Raw genomic sequence first — 21,706 nt, 5'->3', positions numbered from 1 at the left:
GAGTTTTTATCATAAAAGGGTGTTGGACTTTGTCAAATGCCTTTTCTGCATCAATTGATAATATCATGTGGTTTTTATCTTTTGTTTTATTTATGTGATGGATTACATTAATGGTTTTTCTGATATTAAACCAGCCTTGCATACCTGGTGTAAATCCCACTTGATCATGGTGAATTATTTTTTTGATGTGTTGTTGGATGCTATTGGCTAGAATTTTGTTGAGGATTTTTGCATCAATGTTCATGAGGGATATAGGTCTATAATTTTCTTTTTTTGTAATGTCTTTACCTGGTTTTGGTATCAGGGAGATGGTGGCTTCATAGAATGAGTTGGGTAGTATTCCGTCTATGCTTTGAAATACCTTCAGTCGTAGTGGTGTTAACTCTTCTCTGAAAGTTTCGTAGAACTCTGCAGTGAAGCCATCCGGGCCAGGGCTTTTTTTTTTTTTGGAAGTTTTTTGATTACCATTTCAATCTCTTTTTTTGTTATGGGTCTATTTAGTTGTTCTACTTCTGAATGTGTTAGTTTAGGTAAGTAGTGTTTTTCCACGAATTCATCCATTTCTTCTAGGTTTTCAAATTTGTTAGAGTACAATTTTTCGTAGTAATCTGAAATGATTCTTTTAATTTCATTTGGTTCTGTTGTGATGTGGTCATTCTCGTTTCTTATTCGGGTTATTTGTTTCCTTTCCTGTATTTCTTTAGTCAGTCTAGCCAACGGTTTATCAATTTTGTTAATTTTTTCAAAGAACCAGCTTTTGGCTTTGTTAATTCTTTCAATTGTTTTTCTGTTCTCTAATTCATTTAGTTCAGCTCTAATTTTTATTATTTGTTTTCTTCTGGTGCCTGATGGGTTCTTTTGTTGCTCACTTTCCATTTGTTCAAGTTGTCAGGACAGTTCTCTGATTTTGGCTCTTTCTTCTTTTTGTTTGTGTGCATTTATCGATATAAATTGGCCTCTGAGCACTGCTTTTGCTGTGTCCCAGAGGTTTTGATAGGAAGTATTTTCATTCTCGTTGCATTCTATGAATTTCCTTATTCCCTCCTTGATGTCTTCTATAACCCAGTCTTTTTTCAGGAGGGTATTGTTCATTTTCCAAGTATTTGATTTCTTTTCCCTAGTTTTTCTGTTATTGATTTCTAGTTTTATTGCCTTGTGGTCTGAGAAGATGCTTTGTAATATTTCGATGTTTTGGACTCTGCAAAGGTTTGTTTTATGACCTAATATGTGGTCTATTCTAGAGAATGTTCCATGTGCACTAGAAAAAAAAGTATACTTTGCAGCAGTTGGGTGGAGAGTTCTGTATAAGTCAATGAGGTCAAGTTGGTTGATTGTTGTGAGTAGGTCTTCCGTGTCTCTATTGAGCTTCTTACTGGATGTCCTGTCCTTCTCCGAAAGTGGTGTGTTGAAGTCTCCTACTATAATTGTGGAGGTGTCTATCTCACTTTTCAGTTCTGTTAAAATTTGATTTATGTATCTTGCAGCCCTGTCATTAGGTGCGTAAATATTTAATATGATTATGTCTTCCTGATCAATTGTCCCTTTTATCATTATATAGTGTCCTTCTTTATCCTTTGTGGCGGATTTAAGTCTAAAGTCTATTTTGTCAGAAGTTAATATTGCTTCTCCTCTTCTTTTTTGCTTATTGTTTGCTTGATATATTTTTTTCCATCCTTTGAGTTTTAGTTTGTGTCTCTAAGCCTAAGTTGTGTCTCTTGTAGGCAGCATATAGATGGATCGTGTTTCTTTATCCAATCCGTGACTCTCTGTCTCTTTATTGGTGCATTTAGTCCATTTACATTCAGCGTAATTATAGATAAATAAGTTTTTAGTGCTGTCATTTTGATGCCTTTTCATGTGTGTTGTTGGCCATTTCATTTTTCCAGATACTTTTTTGTGCTGAGACGTTTTTCTTAGTAAATTGTGAGATCCTCATTTTCATAGTGTTTGACTTTATGTTAGTTGAGTCATTACGTTTTTCTTGACTTTTATCTTGAGTTATAGAGTTGTTATACCTTTTTGTAGTTACCTTATTATTTACCCCTATTTTTCTAAGTAAAAACCTAACTTGTATCATTCTATATCGCTTTGTATCACTCTCCATCTGGCAGTTCAATGCCTCCTGTATTTAGTCCCTCTTTTTGATTATTGTGATCTTTTACCTGTTGACTTCCATGATTCCCTGTTATGTGTATTATTATTATTTTTAATTAATCTTAATTTGTTTGTTTTTGTGCTTTCCCTATTTGAGTTGATATCAGGACGTTCTGTTTTGTAACCTTGTATTGTGCTGGTATCTGATATTATTGGTTTTCTGACCAAACAATATCCTTTAGTATTTCTTGTAGCTTTGGTTTGGTTTTTGCAAATTCTCTAAACTTGTGTTTATCTGTAAATATCTTAATTTCGCCTTCATATTTCAGAGAGAGTTTTGCTGGATATATGATCCTTGGCTGGCAGTTTTTCTCCTTCAGTGTTCTGTATATGTCGTCCCATTCCCTTCTTGCCTGCATGGTTTCTGCTGAGTAGTCTGAACTTATTCTTATTGATTCTCCCTTGAAGGAAACCTTTCTTTTCTCCCTGGCTGCTTTTAAAATTTTCTGTTTATCTTTGGTTTTGGCGAGTTTGATGATAATATGTCTTGGTGTTTTTCTTTTTGGATCAATCTTAAATGGGGTTCGATGAGCATCTTGGATAGATATCCTTTCGTCTTTCATGATGTCAGGGAAGTTTTGTGTCAGGAGTTCTTCAACTATTTTCTCTGTGTTTTCTGTCCCCCCTCCCTGTTCTGGGACTCCAATCACCCGCAAGTTATCCTTCTTGATAGAGTCCCACATGGTTCTTAGGTTTTCTTCATTTTTTTTTACTTCTTTTATCTGATTTTTTTTCAGCTATGTTGATGTTGATTCCCTGGTCCTCCAGATGTCCCAGTCTGCATTCTAATTGCTCGAGTCTGCTCCTCTGACTTTCTATTGCGTTGTCTAATTCTGTAATTTTATTGTTAATCTTTTGGATTTCTACATGCTGTCTCTCTATGGATTCTTGCAACTTATTAATTTTTCCACTATGTTCTTGAATAATCTTTTTGAGTTCTTCAACAGTTTTATCAGTGTGTTCCTTGGCTTTTTCTGCAGTTTGCTGTATTTCGTTTGTGATGTCTTGAAGCATTCTGAAAATTAGTTTTTTATATTCTGTATCTGATAATTCCAGGATTGTATCTTCATTTAGGAAAGATTTTGATTCTTTTATTTGGGGGGTTGGAGAAGCTGTCATGGTCTGCTTCTTTATGTGGTTTGAAATGAACTGCTGTCTCCGAGCCATCACTGGGAAAGTAGTTTTTCCAGAAAATACGCTAAAAAAAAAAATGCAGTCAGATCCCTATCAGAGTTCTCCCTCTAGCTCAGGCTATTCGGATGTTAATGAAGCCACCTGACTGGTACGCTGGCTCCTGGCTCTGAAAACAATCGCTGCCTCCCCGTATTTGTTCGTTCTCCGTCTCTAAATCTGTGTTTGTTGTTCAGGGTTCGTTGATTGTTATGTATGTGATCGATTCACTTGTTTTTCCGAATGTTTGTTGCAAGAGGGATCCTCGGTAGCGTCCACCTAGTCCGCCATCTTGGCCCCGCCTCCACTGTGTGTATGCATTTTTGAAGCTAGGTCTCCTGACTCCAAATTTAATTTTATCTTGCATACTACATCCTTGAAGATGAAAAGGGTAGAAGAAACATTATGCTTTGCTTTACTCTTTCGCTTATTGCCAATATATATTTTGGTAGTAGCTTCTTCCCTACTCTCTTTTCCCTTTTTGGAGAAACCTCCCCTACCCTTCCATCCCTCTCCTCTCTTCTTTTCTCCTTATTTTTCATGCAAATGGTGTATAGGGTTTTCATAGGTGAGATTTAACATCCTCTGGGAAATGGTAATGCAGTGGTTAAATTGCTTGGCTGCTAATTGAAAGGTCAGTGGTGTGAACCTACCAGCCACTCCATGGGAGAAAGATGTGGCAGTCTGCCTCCTAAAGATTTATAGACTTGCAAATCCTATGGGGCAGTTCTACTCTGTCCTATAGGATTACTATGAGTAGGAATCAACTGCATGGCAACGGGGTTGGTGTTTTTGTGTGTGTGTGTGTGTTTGGGTGATGCAAACAGTTAAGTGCTCTGCTACTAACTGAAAAGTTAAAATTCTTCTCAAGAAGAAAGGCCGTACAGTCTACTTCTGATAGGTCACAACCATTGAAAACCCTGTGGAGTAAAGTTCTAGTCTGAAACACATGGATTAACCATGAGTCGAAATATACTCAACAGGATTTTTTTTTTTTTTTACTCTGTATCAGGTCAGGTTTCAGAATACCAAGGTTTTTTATTTATAATTTGTTTAGCAAATAAATCGTGTTCATTCGTCATGTTAAGTATCATACCTCTTTAAAGGTTGTTGGTAAGCTATAAAGTGAGTGAGGAATTTCTGCTCTGAGGTAGAACCCCAATGAGCTGTAGATTTAGCATTGTCTTCTGCTTAAATTAGTCAGTATATGAGCCATCTCGAATGAAAACAAACATTGCACGTATGAGTCAACTCAGTTTATTCACAAAATACAGACTGCTTCTTAAAATATGTGCAACTTTCAGATAGTCTGGGAAGACATTTGCGTTTTTTCCGTTATGTTCATTTCTCTATTTAGTTCCATTTAAGTTTCAAGGTTTAAAAAAATATATCAACTTTACCCTTCTCCCGGGCTACCAAAACTTGTGAAAACTCTAAATATAAAAGTTGTTAGACTCGGTAAAATGTCAGAATATGAAATGTCTATCTGTATCTTTATTTTTTTACCATTAATATTTTATTGTATTTTTGGTAAAAGTATATACAGCAAAACAGGTTCTCATTCAATAATTTTTATACAGTGACATTCTTCAGTTTGTGTCCGTATTTTTTTTTATTTATGTTCTAGTTGTTCTACTTCCATTAATTTAGTTTCACTACCCCCCTCCCCCCCCAAATGCCTCATTTGTGCTTTGTAGTAACTGTTATCCATCTGGTCTCATATGGATAATTTTTAAAAGAGAGCATTTCTCAAGGATGAAATACTTTACTTTTTTTTGCTTATCTGCTATTTAGTTAATAGGTGATTGGAGGGGATAGCTTCTGTTCAGAGTTTAAAGAATACTATGGGCAATAGTCTCAGTGATTCCTCCAGTCTCAGTGGGTCCAGTGAGTCTGAAATCTTTGAGAATTTGAAGTTCCGTTCCACATTTTCTTTTCTTTTTCTGTCATGGTCCATCTATTGTGACCTTGATTAGAATGTTTGGTAGTGATACCTAGAGCACCATCTGTTTCTTCTGGTCTCAAGGAAGAGGAGGCCTCAGTTCATGGAGACAGTTAGTTCTGTACTCCAGCTCTTTCTCCAATTCTTGGATTTTCTTCTGATCTAGATGCAGAGAGACTAACAGTTGTATTTTAGGTGGCCATATGCTGTCTGTATCTTTGATAAATGAAAATTCTGAACTGTTCTGGAGTTAAACTTTTTCTTTTGTGAATAATTTCTCCATTGAATTTATTTGTGAAATTAAACAATGTTCACAAGCTATGAAATTTTAACTACGCATTGCTGAAATAATTTGGAAAACATATGGAGCTGATTTTATGGCTAAAGTTATAAATCAGGTGTTAGGAACCATTTTTCTATAGGAATAAAAATACTTCTAAATGTATGCAGTTGACATAGCGCATATATTTTCTTATTTTCTCTTAGTATTGTGAGTTTCATTTTCATTTCACAAAGAGCAAAGGGAAGTTACAAGTTCATACGTTTCTACTAGTAACTAGAAAATAAAAAACTGTTGCCATAATGAGTCGTAATTATTAACAAGTGTAAGTTATATACTTCACATGTACTTGGATAGAAAAAAAAAAAAGATGTTGCTCACTAGATACCATCCTCCCCTCATTTTTTTTCTCTATCACAGTATCCTTACATAACTCTCAGTTTAAAATAATGAGTTTATTGATTTAATATCACTGTCTATGCCTTCCTTCTATATTATATGGACATGGTAATACCTAGAACAACCTAGCAATTTGTGGTGACTCAGTAAATATCCGTCACATGAATTTTGAAGGAAAATTCTTGAAGATGACTTTTGCCTCTGTAGTGATCCTGACCAGGTTGGCTAGTCTTATCTTTTGTGTTAGGGATGTTTGTAACTTAGGGTTCATTAGCTAGACACTGTACTTTTATACTGTACAACTTAAAACTCTTACTTTATTAAAACCTGTATAAGAAGGTAAATTATCCTATAGGCTTTATTTATTTATTTATTTATGCATTGTATCTCATCCCTAACGTACATTTACATTAAAATAAAAATCCTAGTCTGGATGATATTGTCTGTATGTTCTTAACTCTCCTCTGTCTGTACCTTGTCCAATCTACCCACTTATATTTAATAGTTGCCTTAACTCTTAAAAAAATTTTTAAATCAATTTTTGAGCAGTTACCACTTTATTAAGATTAATGGTAATTTTTCTTTCTGTTAAAGTCTCTTGGCTTCTCTGATAAGTGTTCTTTCAAAGTTTCAAAGAAATCCTCACGTGTTCACAGTAGACTGATTAGTTCTTCTTCCATCCCCTGTGGACAGACAGTTTAAATAGAGCTAGAGTTGTGGAGCCCTTTATAAAGTCCGGCATCTAATTTAAGCTATATTGTTGTTAAGGGCTCTAAAAAATTTTGCTCTAATTCATCATTTCTATAAGTTCAAACATTGAAATGTTTCCCAAAGTTCCTTTCAAGCGAAATACATTCTGCTCTAAAAAATTAAATTGCAGTGTACCTTTGACATTTGAGTTTGATATTTGATGCATTGCATTATCGTATGCTACTCCTAAATGGGAAGTGATAGGATAGTGATTTGTGATTTTGCCTAGGTGTACATTTTAATTTCTTATACTGTGAGATGGATATGTGGAAGCAAGAAGCAAGTCGGCACCTAGCATCAGCTTCTGAGTTCAGCTCTGCTTTGCCTTTCTCTTTTTTTCTTCTGCAAGAACTTCAAAACAGTAGAAACAAAGCAAAAACAAAAACGCCACTTGGGTATATTTCATGAGTGAAATCCTGAGCTACAGCAGTGTTCGTTAGCTTGGAGGTTTACAAAAGTCTTTGAGTCTCAAAAATGTCAAAGTTTAACTGTACTCTGTGAATAGCTAATCAGAACTAGCCATCTCTAAATATTTTCTCTATTTCTTTTGTATACTGGATCTTTTTAAGTGTATTTCCTAAGAAGTCATGTTTTTAGTAAAGGAAAAGCTGTGCTATAAAACGTTATATTCCATCAGCAAAAGTGTTTACTCTTTAAGAGTATGGTTGCCAGACAACTCATGTCTGGGTTTTCTTTTCAATATTTGTCACGTACTCCTAGATGAATCATTCTTAAGCCCCAAGGCTTTAAGAAACATTAATATAGCTATGTATTATAGTGTTTTGTTTATTTAACTAACTAGATTGCATATTCATCTTTCCTAGAACCACCAAGACCCATTGCTCCTCCCCAGCTGCTTGGTGTTGGGCCTACATATTTGCTGATTCAACTAAATGCCAACTCCATCATTGGCGATGGTCCCATTATCCTGAAAGAAGTGGAATACCGAATGACATCAGGGTCCTGGACAGAAACCCACGCAGTCAACGCTCCAACTTATAAATTATGGCATTTAGATCCAGATACTGAATACGAGATCCGTGTTCTACTTACAAGACCTGGTGAAGGTGGAACAGGGCTTCCAGGACCTCCACTAATTACCAGAACAAAATGTGCAGGTAAGACTGAATGGCAGGCCATTCTACTTTTTGAAGAAATGTAGCAAAAGACATATAATATTAACAGTTGTAATTATTTAGTATATGATTGTGTCACCCTGCTTAAGAATTCCAGTGAACTAGGTAAATCACCACCTTGACTATGTCATAACTTTATGATTTCAGAGCAATGTGAGTGCTTCTCTATTATCATTCCATTATTATTCTGAATCTATAGTATTTTCTTGCATGGCAAATTTGCCCAGCCTATTATGTGTGTGGTCCAAAAAAATCTCTAATAGATGCAGGTAAAAGTACTATTGGGAGAGAAGACCTTTGCAGCTCAAGCAAATACAGGATTCCTTTCTACCACTTGGAAATTGTCTTCCTAGTAGTTAAGTTATAGTCAGTGCAGTGGCCATATCTTATAGATAAGAAAAGTTCCACTGGAATCGTTCCTTGGTGGGATTACTCCTACTTAGGAAATCCTGCAGTTGAATGTTGCCCACTGGCTCCGTAGCTTAATACCCCCCTGTAAAATACAGAAAGGCTTTCCTTGAATTTTTGAGCCCTATTATTGCCCTCTTCATACCTGAGATAGAGTGGTGAAAATAGGAGCATATGGAGAAGACACAAAGGATAAAAAATGAAATAAAAAAATATATATATAAACAAACATTCTGGTGCCTTAGTAGGAAAAATTGTTAGCTATTTGTTAAAACCACTAAAAAGTTTAATAATCTAAGTCATTTGAGTGACTTTTTTTACTATAGTGTCTATTTTATTATTGAAAGCTGTTAGTTTAATTTTTAGCTTAAAGAGGCATTTTATATCCATCATGCTTTTTGTTGAAACACCTGCAGAGTTAGTATATGGATCTATGAACATTTTAAAGATTTAAGGTCTGAAAATTAAAAACTAAGACTGTGGGGATCTTAGAAAACATAAGTGGTGATAAAGTATCTTGATTCTTGAACATCTGTTTAGCATTAACAATATTCTGTGGCTACCCACTCAATTAGCTGATATAATCATCAAAGTTTTTTTTTTTTAATCCAACTCAATTTTTATAGGAAGTTTAATTGCTTAATCATTATTTTGAGATTTAGACAATAAAAAGCCCACTGATATGTTGATTGGTGTCATAAACCTATCAAGTGGTTGAAAAGCAGCTTAACCTAGAAGATGCTGGGTAAGTCTCCATGGCCCAGCCTGAATCACCCGATTTGCCTTTTAGCTTTCTGTACAATTAAATCCACCCGCTTGAGTTAGTGTAACAAATTCTTCTTGTGATGGTAGTAGGAAAATTTTTTGAGAGAAAGACAAGTTGACCCCACAGTCTCATCTAGTCAGAGAAATAGTTTCGAGGGGAAACAATGTGAAAACTGAGAAGTAGCTCAGTCTCTCTCCCAAAATTAATGTCTAGTACTAAAGTAGAAAAAACATGAACAGCAGAGTCCAGTTTACTGAGGATATTGCCTATACATGTTTCTTACTAAAACTGTTTTATTTCCCACATTTAATCATTGTAAGGTATATAGAAGTTATAATCATCAATGATGGCTTATTATTCCAGTAGTTTTCCTCCAGCTTCCTGTGCCCAAATTTCTTTAAGTATCTTATCTGCTCTTATTTTTTTATCATCAAAATAGATCTTTAAAAATTAGCAGTACCATAAATTTATTATTAATGTAATGTGATTTTTTTTAACCTAGAAATTATTTGAGATTTGTCATTGGTATGAGAGCCAATGGAGAGTCTAAGTAAATAAGATTGTGTTTTTAAGCTAGCTATGTTTTATTAAGTGAATGAAAACAATACATTAGTGAACATTGATTTATCCCTATTGAGTGCTTATGTTTGGAGTACATATCGAGCTGTGGTAAGGAAAATTGTGACTATAAAGTGCTTTGAGGTATTTTGTTTTGAGAATAACCTTATGTATATGGAAGGAGATTGAGTAAAAATAACATGTACTCATAACTGCTTTCAAATTTGTAAATGCCTTGACATTTTAGAATTATATGATATTAGTCTTTCTTTCTGATTCTTTATTTGAGAAGCATTGATTTGTGGACCCTGTGGCATAAAATAGCATCAGGCTTACTCACCTTCAATTTTACTTCTCACTGTAGAAGGTTTGTTTTTAAAACTATCTTCCACATGTTGTACGCCTTTGTCGCACAAGTGTATTGTAGTTAATTAATGGACTCATAATGTGTATCTATGGGGTCCTATAGGGTCGCTATGAGTCGAAATCAACTCAACGGCACTGGGTTTTTTTGGGTTAATGTGTATCTGATGCAAATTTTTAGGAAAAAAGTGCTTATAGACTAGGTCTTCAAGTTTGTTATAGATTTAAGAGAAACTGTTGTTGTATGCCATCTAGTCAATAGTGGAACTGCCCCATAGGATTTTCTAGACTGTAATGTTTACCAGAGCAGATTGCCAGGTCTTTTTTTCCACAGAACTGCTGGTAGGTTTGAACTGATATCCTTTTGGTTAGCAGCCGAGCATTTAAACATTGCACCACCAGGGCCCCTCAAGAGAAACTGTACCCATAACCATTGCCATCGTGTTGATCCCAGCTCATAGCAACCCTGTAGGACAGAGTAGAACTGCCCCATAGAGTTTCCAAGGCTGTAATCCTGTAATGCTCATGATAAAGCAGTACTTCAGTTTCTCTTAAGGAACTCTGGGGCTCAGCGGTTAAGTGCTCAGCTGGTAACTGGAAGGTTGACAGTTGATGGTCCATGTGAGAAAGATGTGGTAGTCAGCTTCCATAAAGATTATAGTTTTAGAAACCCTATGGGGCAGTTCTACTCTGTCCTGTAGGGTCACTATGAATCAGAATTGACTCGACAGCGTAGGTTTGGTTCTATGTATAAAAGAATAAACTAACTACTATTTACTATTTTGAAAATTCCACTATTTAAGCCATTGGCATTTTATTTCCAGCAGTAGTAAATGTTGTTTACTTCTCAGAAATTGATTGTAAAGTATTTTTCCAGCAAATCACGTGAATGGTTTTACTTATGTGGATTAATGAATAAATTTTACATTTGCAAATCCAAATATGGACTTTCATAGTTCACTATTGCTATACTACTTTAGAATCACCATGTTAGGTGAATCTATCACATTATTTGATTTGAATACCAATCCTGTGAGTTAGGTGTATTGTTATCTCAAAGAGGGTGTGACTCGTCCAAGGTCAGACAACTGGATAGCTCAGTCTCAACCCCATTTTCTTGTATTGAAAAAGCCTGAACTCTTTCCTCACTTACTCTTACCTCAGGTATTTTTTCCCCCCTCACACTAGTATGAATAAATGAAAGTACAACAGGTAAAAACTGATGGGCTGGTACACTTTCAAAAATAGTATCTGAATAGCTGACTTATTCCTTGAGAAACATAACTCAGTGTTTTCAACTTCACTTTTATTGAAAGGACAATAACACTCAAATATATGCTGTATTTTAAATTTTAAACAGTTAAGGAAGTGTAAAAAAAAAGTTTTACTTTATGCTTTTCAGAAAATAATCCTGTCAGATCGCCGAAGCTATTTTTTGTGTTCTTTCTAAAATCATTTCGTGAGTGCTATTACCTGCTTCAGGGTTTCTTAAGTTAGGAAGGGTGGTAATTACAGCCTCTGGTGGCTGAAGCCACCTACGCCTGCCATATGTCTTTCTATGCGTTTAAGTGGTATGATTATTTCACTGTTAGCTTACAGCCCGACCCATGTTATTGTTCACATAATGCTTCTTCAGGCATTTTATAAATTTTAAAACAGGTATATAAGTGAAGTTGTCTTACATGGGTAATAATTCAAAACTCTCTTGAACAATCAAAGTTGTTTTTGTTTGTTTGTTTTTCTATGTGTCTGTTTCCTCTGGGTATACCATCTGGTATAGAAGCTAAGAAAATACAGTTTCTCTTTCTCTTATTAAATGGAAATAAAATAAGCCATCATCAGAAATTGTCTGCATCGCATGCTTTGGCAATTGCATGTTCAAATTGCTCTTTTAAATTGCCTTCTGCTTCTTTGTAACCCATTGTGGGACTGCTTTACGATTAACTGACGTTTCAGCAGCATCTCCCTCATAGGGAAGGTCAATAGTTCAGAGTGTCCAGAACATAATATATTTACACAGTTGGGAAAACTACTCTCCACTCTTATATTGAAGTTCAATGCTCTTGGCAATTTTCCATGAAACATGCAGATGTAGGAAGCAGTGAAAAGGAGTGTGTCTCATTTTAAACATAAACATTTACTAGAAATGCATTTTTTTTTCCTATCCTAAATCCAAAGTGGAGTGGAAAAACAAAACAAAACAGAAAACACAAGGCAAGGAATTAAATTTGGGCCTTTTGGCTATAGCTTCATCAGCAAAATGGAACCATATATTGATTTTTACGGTGGTCCAAGAGAGTTATCAATCACCAAGATTAGTTATCAATGACAGTCAGCCTTGAGGTTAAAACAAAATAAACAGCTCTGTCAGAATTGGTTTGGTTTAACAGTGTAAGGATGGCTTACTATTTGATTTAACTTGATGGGTTATATCCATGTTCTTTCTGTTTTTTTCTAAATGTATTAATTTCTTATGTATGATTTTATGTGGCTTCATTATTATTTTGAACAAGAATTTTGAAAGGCAGTGCTGTTATTATTTTTGAAATTAAAACAAACAACAACAAAACTAAAGATCAAAATGGCCACAAAAAGTAAGGAAAAACATTTTTTCAATTTTCTTAAAAAGCTAAAAGGGGAAAATCCTTTTTTTAGATTTCTTTCTTTTTGGGGAGTAATAACTGACACTGTTTTTCAGATTTTTTAGAGAATATTTCAGTCATCTGCCCAGCAAAGCTTTTACTACCTTTTTTCTCTGTTAACAGCACTAGGTTAAGTACTAGCATTTCAGTTTTGCAGTCAAGGTCTTGTCCTTAAGCCCCTCGTAATCACCAGGGACAGACCTATAAACAAACAGTAAAATGCAAAATGATACCAATTGAGAGGAAGAAGCTGTTCCAGGAGGGAAGTGTTTCAGAAAAGCTGTGACCAGAAAGGAATGACTTTTAAACAGGGTCTTAAAATTTAATTATGAATGTTTGAGGCATTAAAGGGTAGAAAACAGAGTTAGAAACAGACAAAATCACATGCTTAACTCAGCGATGAACATTGCTGATGTTTTTGGGGTTCTGAGAGTAGATTGAGTCGAGTGGAGCATTGGCTAACTCTGGGCTTCTGGTAGACATGAAGCTGGTAGGTAGGCTGGGACCAGGTCTGACATCACCCTGATTATTATGCAGTCGTTTTAAGCAGGCTGGCATTACTAGCTTTGGTTTTTAGAAAGGTCATCCTAACAGCTCTGGGGAGATGGATTAGAACTGAGGAAATTTGGGACAGAGAGACCATGAAAACTTGCTTATAATAAAGGAAAATATGTTGGGTGTAACCTTATATAGAGACCCCTGGGTGGTGCAGATGTTTAAGACTCAACTACTAGCTTAAAAGGTGATGGTTCAAACACACTCAGAGATCCTTGGAAGACAAGCCTGGAGATCTGCTTCTAAAAGGTCACAGCCTTGCAAACCCTGTGGAGCGGTTCTACTCTGTCATGAGTCGGAATCAGCTTGAAGGTAACTAACACCAACAACATAGTCTTGTATACAGCGTTTCTCTCGGATTTTAGAGATAGGAAATCTGTAAATTCCTGGAAAATACTGCCATTCCTTACAGTTAAAGTTTCTTTCAATAAATGAATTTATAAGATATAGATGATCTAACTCACTTTATTGTGTTACTTTTCTTTTTCAAATATATAGTTGCCCGATGTCACTAATATGCATGCAAGACCATTGGTATAACATGTGGTTTTAGAGGAGAAAATAAGTTAAAAAAAAAAAAATTAGACAAAAATGCAAGAGCTGCTGTCTATTTGGTAGGATATTTGTTCATTTCACAAATATTTATTGAGGGTCAGACTTGTACACATTTCTTCGCTCAGGACTGTAGAAGATACAACATTAATAACAGAATCTCTACTCATAAAAACTGACAGTCTAGTGCTATAACCATAATAAATGTAAAGAAAAATAAGTGATATAATCAAAATACAAAGTAATTTGAGAATCCAGAATAGAAGGAGAGAATTTCTGACCAAAAAAAATTGGTTTCCCAAGCCCCATATTTGAAACCAACGTTAACTTTTCTTTTATAAACAGAACTAGATTATTACCTTTGTTGAATAAGCCCTTAGTCTTATTCCTAGTTCCTTAATATGAAATAATACATAGAATAATGTCCAGCCAGTAGACACCTCAAGGGTGACTCACCTTCCCTCTCCACCATCATGTATATGGAAGTATTCAAAGGAAAGATATAATTCAAATCCTAATTTAAGTAATAAAAGTAGTTATTATTACTTTTTAAATTCTCTAGGCCTCAAGATTATAAAAATGTTATCCTAAATTTCTGGAGCTTGTGTGTGTGTGTGTTAGTATAGAGAGAGAGAGAGAGAAAGGAAAAACAGACAGGCAGAGGTGGAGAGGGAGAGAGATATGTTTATAAACTTTATAAACTCTGCTGTCTCAGTTTCCTAGTGCCGTTGTAACAGAAATATCACAAGTGGGTGACTTTAAAGGACAGAAACTTATTTTCTCACTGTTCAAGAGGCTAGAAGTCCAGTTATAGGGCACCATCTTTAGGGGAGGGCTCTCACTCGGTTAGCTCCTAGGGAAGATTCTTTCCTCAGCTTCTGTATCTGCAGCATTCCTAGGTTCCTTGGCCGTCCTCACCTGGCATCTGTCCGTTCGCCTGTTTGTGCTTGCCTCTGTGTCTTTTTTTTTTTGTGTGTGTCTGTACTGCTCCTTATAACTCAGAAGTGCTTAGGTTTAGGATACACCCTACGCTAACATGGCCTCATTCCCTTTTCCCAAATGGGATTACATCCACAGGTAGAAAGGATAGAATTCCAACACATAGTTTTGGGGGACACAATTCAATGCTTATTGTCTAATATTAATGCTCTACTCTGTCCTGTAGGGTCACTATGAGTTAGAATTGACTCGCCGGCAATACATTTGGCATAATACTGGGAACTCTCCTGGGATAAGAGTCATGAAAATTGAACAAATATGAAATCATTTTGCCCACTATTTTTTTTTTTTTTTTTAACCTCAGCGGAAGGATATACAGTTAATCACACATTTCAGTTCATGGCACATTCCCTTATAGGTGACATCATTAGTAGCTGTGCAGTTAGCTTTACTAAATAGAGTTGGGTTGTTTTCAGCTTAAAATGTCTTCATCTGACTTACCTTGTTGTTGAAAAGAATTTGGTAGCCAGTGAAAATGACACTATATTTATTTATCCTTAGTATTTTACCATATTCTGAGTTTGTTACCAGTATCATTAAGTACTCTTTTTATTGGCTGTATTTGTTTTAGTTGAATTTTGCACACCGCAATAAATCTGACATATGGAAATGATTTGAATAACAGCATCAGCCCCGTGAAATGACCTGAATTTCTCCCTCAAGTCCTAGGTCTCTTATTTGATATCAGGAAGTAGAAAGGGTTTATAAATAAAATGGTATATTAATAATGTCTTAAATTATAATAACACAGTAGTGCCTATGGAAGAAATAGGTTATATTAAAAAGATATGGGTCCAACAAATAGTAGCCATGGTTTCACAGCATTGTAAGATTAACACCACTAAATTGTACACCTGAAAACAGTTAAAAAGGGAAGTTTCATGTTGTAAATATTTTACCACAATTATGAACATTTAAAATAAAATAAGATACTGATCTAAATGTCAGACTTGAAGGGATGTGTTAATTATGAAGTTACATTCAAGACACCTAACCTGCAAGCTTCAGAGCTTTGTTTGATGGCGCAGTGGTAGTCACACTGGTGCAGAGACTTGCCCTTGATTGTCTTCTTCTTTACCCAGATATTCTACCTCTGTCTTCCATCTTACCACCCTCTATCCTCTCTACCAACTTGCATATAAACTTCAGAGGCAAAAAATATATTCAGAGGAAAAAGATAATGAGTGAATTCTAATTTTCAGTTGTCCCCCCACCCCAGCATTTGAATTATAATTTTTATTGCTTGATTGGTTGTTATAGGAAAAGAAAAAAAAAACAGAGAGAAGACAACTCCTAAACTATGCTCTGGAACACAATTGTAGTCAAATTTTCTTGGGAAAATACTGGAGTAGAGGGAGGAGTAAAGATTCATGATTATATTTGGAACTCACCTATCTAGACTGTCCTAAGTAACTAGCCTACAATCTCTTGAATGGGGGAAAAAAAATGCCTTTACACAGAAGTCTTGTTATTTTTGTTGTTTAACTTTATATACCTAATTCTGAATATGACAACACTGGTTTAATATCTAACATTCTGGTCTTTGCTGTCTTTTACAAAATAGATCTTCCCACAAAAAGAGGGTGGGATGACTTTCCCCCTCTTTCTTCCCCACCAACCTGTATATGAACTGCAGAAGCAAAAAGCATATTCAAATGAAGGAAATAATGAGTGAATTCTAATCTTGAGTGTTGTAAGTTATATTATACCTTGTGAATCCAATAGAAAATGAACTTCAAAGAGAATAAATTCATGACTTTCATGTCACCCTAAGCAAAATCTGTGCAAACTCAGCTGTCACTACATATGATACGGCCTAGAAATCATTGACTAATGTTCATATTAATTGTCACAGCCAAATCATCTGGGTGAAGATTGAGTTTAAATGACTTATCTTTCATCCTCTTCCTTTGTTACTCTTTCCCATCCTTAAATAGCTCTTCGCCAGAATAAAGGGAAAACAATCAGGAAAAAAATTGTATTTTTACCTATTACTGAAATTACTTTTTTTTAAGCAGTTGTTATATTATCTCTCTTGTTACACTGACCCTTAAAAATATTCTAAATATCATGTTTGTTGTACTAATGTTATATGTGACATATGTATATGGAGTGCAGTTCTACACTGACACACATAGGGTCACCATGAGTCAGAATCAGTTCAATGGCAACAGGTTTAATACATAAATCTGTCTGTCTGTCTTTCTACCTACCTAACTACTTAGCTATCATCTACCTAATCTATCTATAAGAGGCTCCCATTTTAACGTTAATTAAAGAAGAAAAATGATACGTTTTCTGTGGCAGTGATTATTTCTTTAAGTCAAGAGCACCTGAAACATTTTCTCAGGATTCAGTAAGATAATATATTGCTTTGCAGGAAGTTTTTCCCCTTTAAAATAATGGATATTCCATTTTGAAATATAAATGGCAGTAATTTTGAAAAGTTTGGTTAAGTATTTCACTAATTTTTAACTCCTTTCTTTTTGCCATCCAGTAAATTACAACAATATGTAAAGTTTTAAAGATTCGATTTCTCCAAAATGAATATAATATTAAGCTGTTACGCATTTTATCACCTTTATCTGCAGGCATTTTAAAGCACAGTACTGTTGAGAAAAGCTTAATATAACTTAAAAACAGATTGGTGTATTGATGAGTTTATGACTTTTGAATAGGTCATTATTGGAGCTCTTTATAGTATTTTAAGGACAGCAAAATGAAGATGACAGCTGCGCTCTCACCAGTGAGAGCACTTAATATGACATCCTGAAACACCATAGTGCTGTTGACAATGAAGCTTTGCTTTATTATTTTAACAAAAACTTAATCTGTTTATTTCAGTTTATTAACATAAACTCTCATAGGGTTTGTACTGTTTTCTGTGATGATTTAGTCATGAGTTTTTGAACTCCTCCAGTGTACCTGGCACTGTGGTAAAGCTTGGAATAAAATGGTAAAGAGAAAGACAAGGTTCCTCATGCATCATGTATTTAAAATAAAAGTTAACGGGTGGCTCAGTTTATGTGAAGACCCCTTCTTACAAGTGGTGGGTTATGCAAATTGATTCATACCATTTCATTTCACTTACATGGTTTTATTTTCTTCCTGTATTCCTACCTCGCTTAAAATATGTTCTAAATTAGTAGAATACCAAACTCTGCTCCTTTTGAAAGCAATAGAAAGGCAATCTTTTCTTTGAATCCTCTTTCCACCTGGCTCAGATAATCCTTTAACTGCTGCCTTCTCTTTACTTCTGGCTTTACCCTCCACTGAGGTAAAATCACATTTTTAAAAAGCTAAATGCAATCAGTGAATTTCCCTTTTGAAAAACAAAACCAATGAAATTAGTTGCTTTCAGAAAAGAACAAACTAATAAATTGATTTTTCAGCTTTATTGAACCAATTTAAGCTTTCTTTTCAAAATTTCTCATCCTTTTTAAGAATTTGAATGCCACCTTAAAAATTATGTAATCAGAGAATGTTAAAGCAGATTCATTGTCCCAGTCTTCTGTTTCAGGCATCACCATCCCTGCTCTAGCAAATTCTATGTCAGGTATGCACATGTGCATTGTCCATGTGTCCACTCTAAAACACCCAGCTCCATTCTGCTTAAATGTGACAGGGAGCACTAAGTATCCCTAAGTTTGATTTCCTTGGAGATCCCTTTCTAGAAATTCCACACTCTGTACAGACTGCATAGACTTAATACACCAAAATGGTTTGTATAAGCTATATGTAATAAAGCATGACACCAAATTTTGCATATAGAAATTAAAAAATAAAACAAAACTATAATGGAGCCCTGGTGGCTCAGTGGTTAACCTTTCAGCTGCTAACCAAAAGGTTAACAGTTTGATTCCACCACTGCTCCTTGGAAACCCTACGGGCCAGTTCTACTGTCATGTAGGGTTGCTATGAGTCAGGATCGACTTGACAGCAATGGGTTTGGTTTGGTTTTTGTAATGCTGTGGTACTTGTACAGCTTTTATCATTTTTGTCACTATGGTACTATTTGTTTCTCTGCCTGTGGATTTTTTGTTGTTCTTGTATATGTGTGCTATTGAGTCAATTCCAACTTATAGTGACCTTATATGACAGAGGAGAACTGCTCCATAGGGTTTCCTATGCTACAAACGACCTCTTTAAAGTGTTAAAAAGCAAAGATGTCACTTTGAGGACTACAGTGTGCCTAACCCAAGCCATGGTATTTTCAGTCACCTCATATGCATGTAAAAGCTGGACAATGAATAAGGAAGATGAAAGAAGAAGCAATACTTTTAAATTATGATGTTGTTGAAGAATATTGAATATACTGGGGGTACTAGAAGAACCTGGAGCCCTGGTGGCATAGTGGTTAAGAGCTCTGCTGCTAACCAAAAAGTTGGCAGCTCAAATCTACCAGCTGCTCCTTGGAAACTCTATGGGGCAGTTCTAATCTGTTCTATATGGTCGTTAGGAGTCGAAATCAACTCTATGGCACAGAAAAACAACTAGAAGAATGAACAAATCTGTCTTGGAAGAAGTACAGGCAGAATGCTCCTTAGGAGTGAGCATTGTGAGACTTTATCTCATGTACTTTGGACATGTTGTCAGGAGGGACCAGTCCCTGGAGGAAGGACATCATGCTTGGTAAAGTAGAGGGTCAGTGAAAAAGAGGAAGATCCTCAGTTAGATCAGTTGACACACAACAGCTGTAACAATGGGCTCAAACATAGCAACAGTTGTAAGGATGGCACAGAGCCCAACAGCTTTTCATTCTGTTGTACATAAGGTTGTTATGTGTCCAAATGGACTCGACAGCACCTAACGACAACAATAATCTATATGGAAGTAGATTGCCAGGTCTTTTCTTCTGCAGAGCTACTGTTGGGTTTGAACCACCAACTTTTTGATTAGCAGCCCAGTGGTTAACCATTGTGCGACCAGGGCTCCTTTTTTTTGGTAGTAAGTATAAAATATACACAGTTTTACATTCTGCTTATCTTATCCACCATCTTGTCAACCCATTCCCTGTTTTTTTGTAATACGTTCTAACCACCATCTTTGATTATTGCCTAATATTCTATTGGATATATGCACTGGAATGTATTTAACCATTTCTTCTATTTCTGAAAGTTTGGACTACCTCCAATGATTGACTATTGTAAATGCTGCAATGAGCATATTGAATATATCTTTTTTCCACATTAAGGAAAAGTTATTGACATATGCCTGTTCAATTACTTTCTCAAAGTATTGTGTCAAAGTACTGGCACCAATAAGGCCAAGCATACAGTCATGCATTTTTAATGTAAGCAAGAGTCCTGGGCTTTTGCACTCATCAGTGAAGTGACTTGATCATTGTCAAACAGCTATTAGATGAGAAAACCAAGACTATCATTTAAATTGCATCTTCTTGTTTTCACTTATGTGAGTATCTCCTGTATGCCAGACACTGCCTTAGGTGCTAGGTATTGAAAGATGAAGACTGCCCTCCAGCCACTGAGAATATAGGGAATGATGATCACAGTAACTGATATATATTGAGTGCTTACTTTGCACCAATGATATGAACTATTAGATTTGAACCAAGGTTGCCTGGCTCTATAGCTTTTACACTGACTTGCCTAGAGAGGTTAGAAGAAAGACAGGTAGGTAAATAATTAGACCAATAAGTGTTATAATAAACATGCTTCTAGGCTCTGTGGAAACACAGGAGGAGCCATGCTTGCTTTTGCACTTTTCTAACAAGAGGGTGCAAATTGAAAACAAGCCCTGAAGTATGAGTAGAATTTCATCAAGCAGCATATCATGAGAATTAGCGGTTATGAGTTAAGGTTCCAGAGTCAGTAAAATCTACATTCAAATTTAGCCCTAGTTATTACTATTGATCAAATAACTTAATCTGTATAAGCTTCCATTTCTTCATCTATAAAATAAAGATAGACAATTGCAACTGTCTGGTTTAATTTTTGTGAGATAATCAGAGTTGTGTTTGAGCCCCCTTACATGGTTTTTTAAGAATCGATTGTCAAAAAGAAAAAAGAAAAATTAGCCAGTTGTTCAACCATAATTTTTAAAAATTTTATTTAATTATATAAATTATGTTTTCAATAAAAGTAATACATATTCAATACTTTCTAATTATTTTAACATATATCCCATCATTATCTATGTTTTTGAGGCTACTTATGTGTATTGTCCATATGTTGGGCATACTATGAAAATCTGAATTACACAGTTGTCTTAGGCTTGGTTCTCTAGAGAAGCAAAACCTTTGAAGCATGTTAAATATCTATCTATCTATAGATAGATAGATATTTATATATGGAAGGAGCCATGGTGGTACTGTGGTTAAAGCAACCCACTGTTAAACAAAAGGTTGATGGTTCAAAACCACAAGTGGCTCAGGAGAAACATGTGGCAGTCTGTTTCTGGAGATTTACAGCCTTGAAAACCCTATGGGGCCACTATGAGTTGGAATTGACTTGCCAGCAGTGGATGTACATATACAGAGAGAGAGAGAGACTGAGATTTATCTCAAGGAAATGGCTCATGAAGTTGTAGAGGTTGGCAAGTCCCAAGTCTGTGAATCAGGTGTCAGGCTGGAGGCTTCTCTTCTCCTGACTCATGTAGATGGAGGGGCTGATGAACCCAACATCTGCAGGTCAGACAGTTGGCCACTGGTTCACAGGCTGCAGAGGCCAACAAATCCAAGATTGGCCAGGTAAGCTGCTAGCTCAAGTCCCAAGGACCAGAGGTCAGATGATGATGAGCCAGATGCAGGATCTAGAGTGAGAGCCTTGCTGGAACATCCATCTATATACTAGAGTCAGGCCACACACCCAAGGAAACTCCCTTTCAACTGACTGGCTGCTCGTAGTAAATCTCATCATGGAGTTGATTACATCAGTATGAAACTACCAAATTATATCATTACATAACTGTCAAACTATATCATAACTGCTAGCCACTGAGAATCACAGCCCAGCCAAATTGACACACGGCCTTAACCTTCAAAAATAATTTTTTTGTATTTTAAAATTTATA

The 21,706-nt window shown here is 35.6% G+C and overlaps 1 protein-coding gene across 2 annotated transcripts in view; it reads left to right on the top strand.

Annotated features, from left to right (window-relative positions):
• PTPRK (protein tyrosine phosphatase receptor type K) overlaps positions 1 to 21,706 on the top strand; it is a 691,930-nt gene that overhangs the window by 435,313 nt on the left and 234,911 nt on the right. For both annotated transcript variants that reach the window (XM_010593476.3, XM_064290685.1), the window contains exon 7: positions 7,520 to 7,813. In XM_010593476.3, the coding sequence (XP_010591778.1) occupies positions 7,520 to 7,813 (294 nt within the window). The remainder of the gene's footprint in view (positions 1 to 7,519; positions 7,814 to 21,706) is intronic.

The sequence above is a fragment of the Loxodonta africana genome, chromosome 1 (genome assembly GCF_030014295.1).
Source record: "Loxodonta africana isolate mLoxAfr1 chromosome 1, mLoxAfr1.hap2, whole genome shotgun sequence".
NCBI lineage: Eukaryota > Metazoa > Chordata > Mammalia > Proboscidea > Elephantidae > Loxodonta > Loxodonta africana.
The sequence above is the reverse complement of the archived record's forward strand: the minus strand, read 5'-3'. Positions and strand labels throughout refer to the sequence as shown.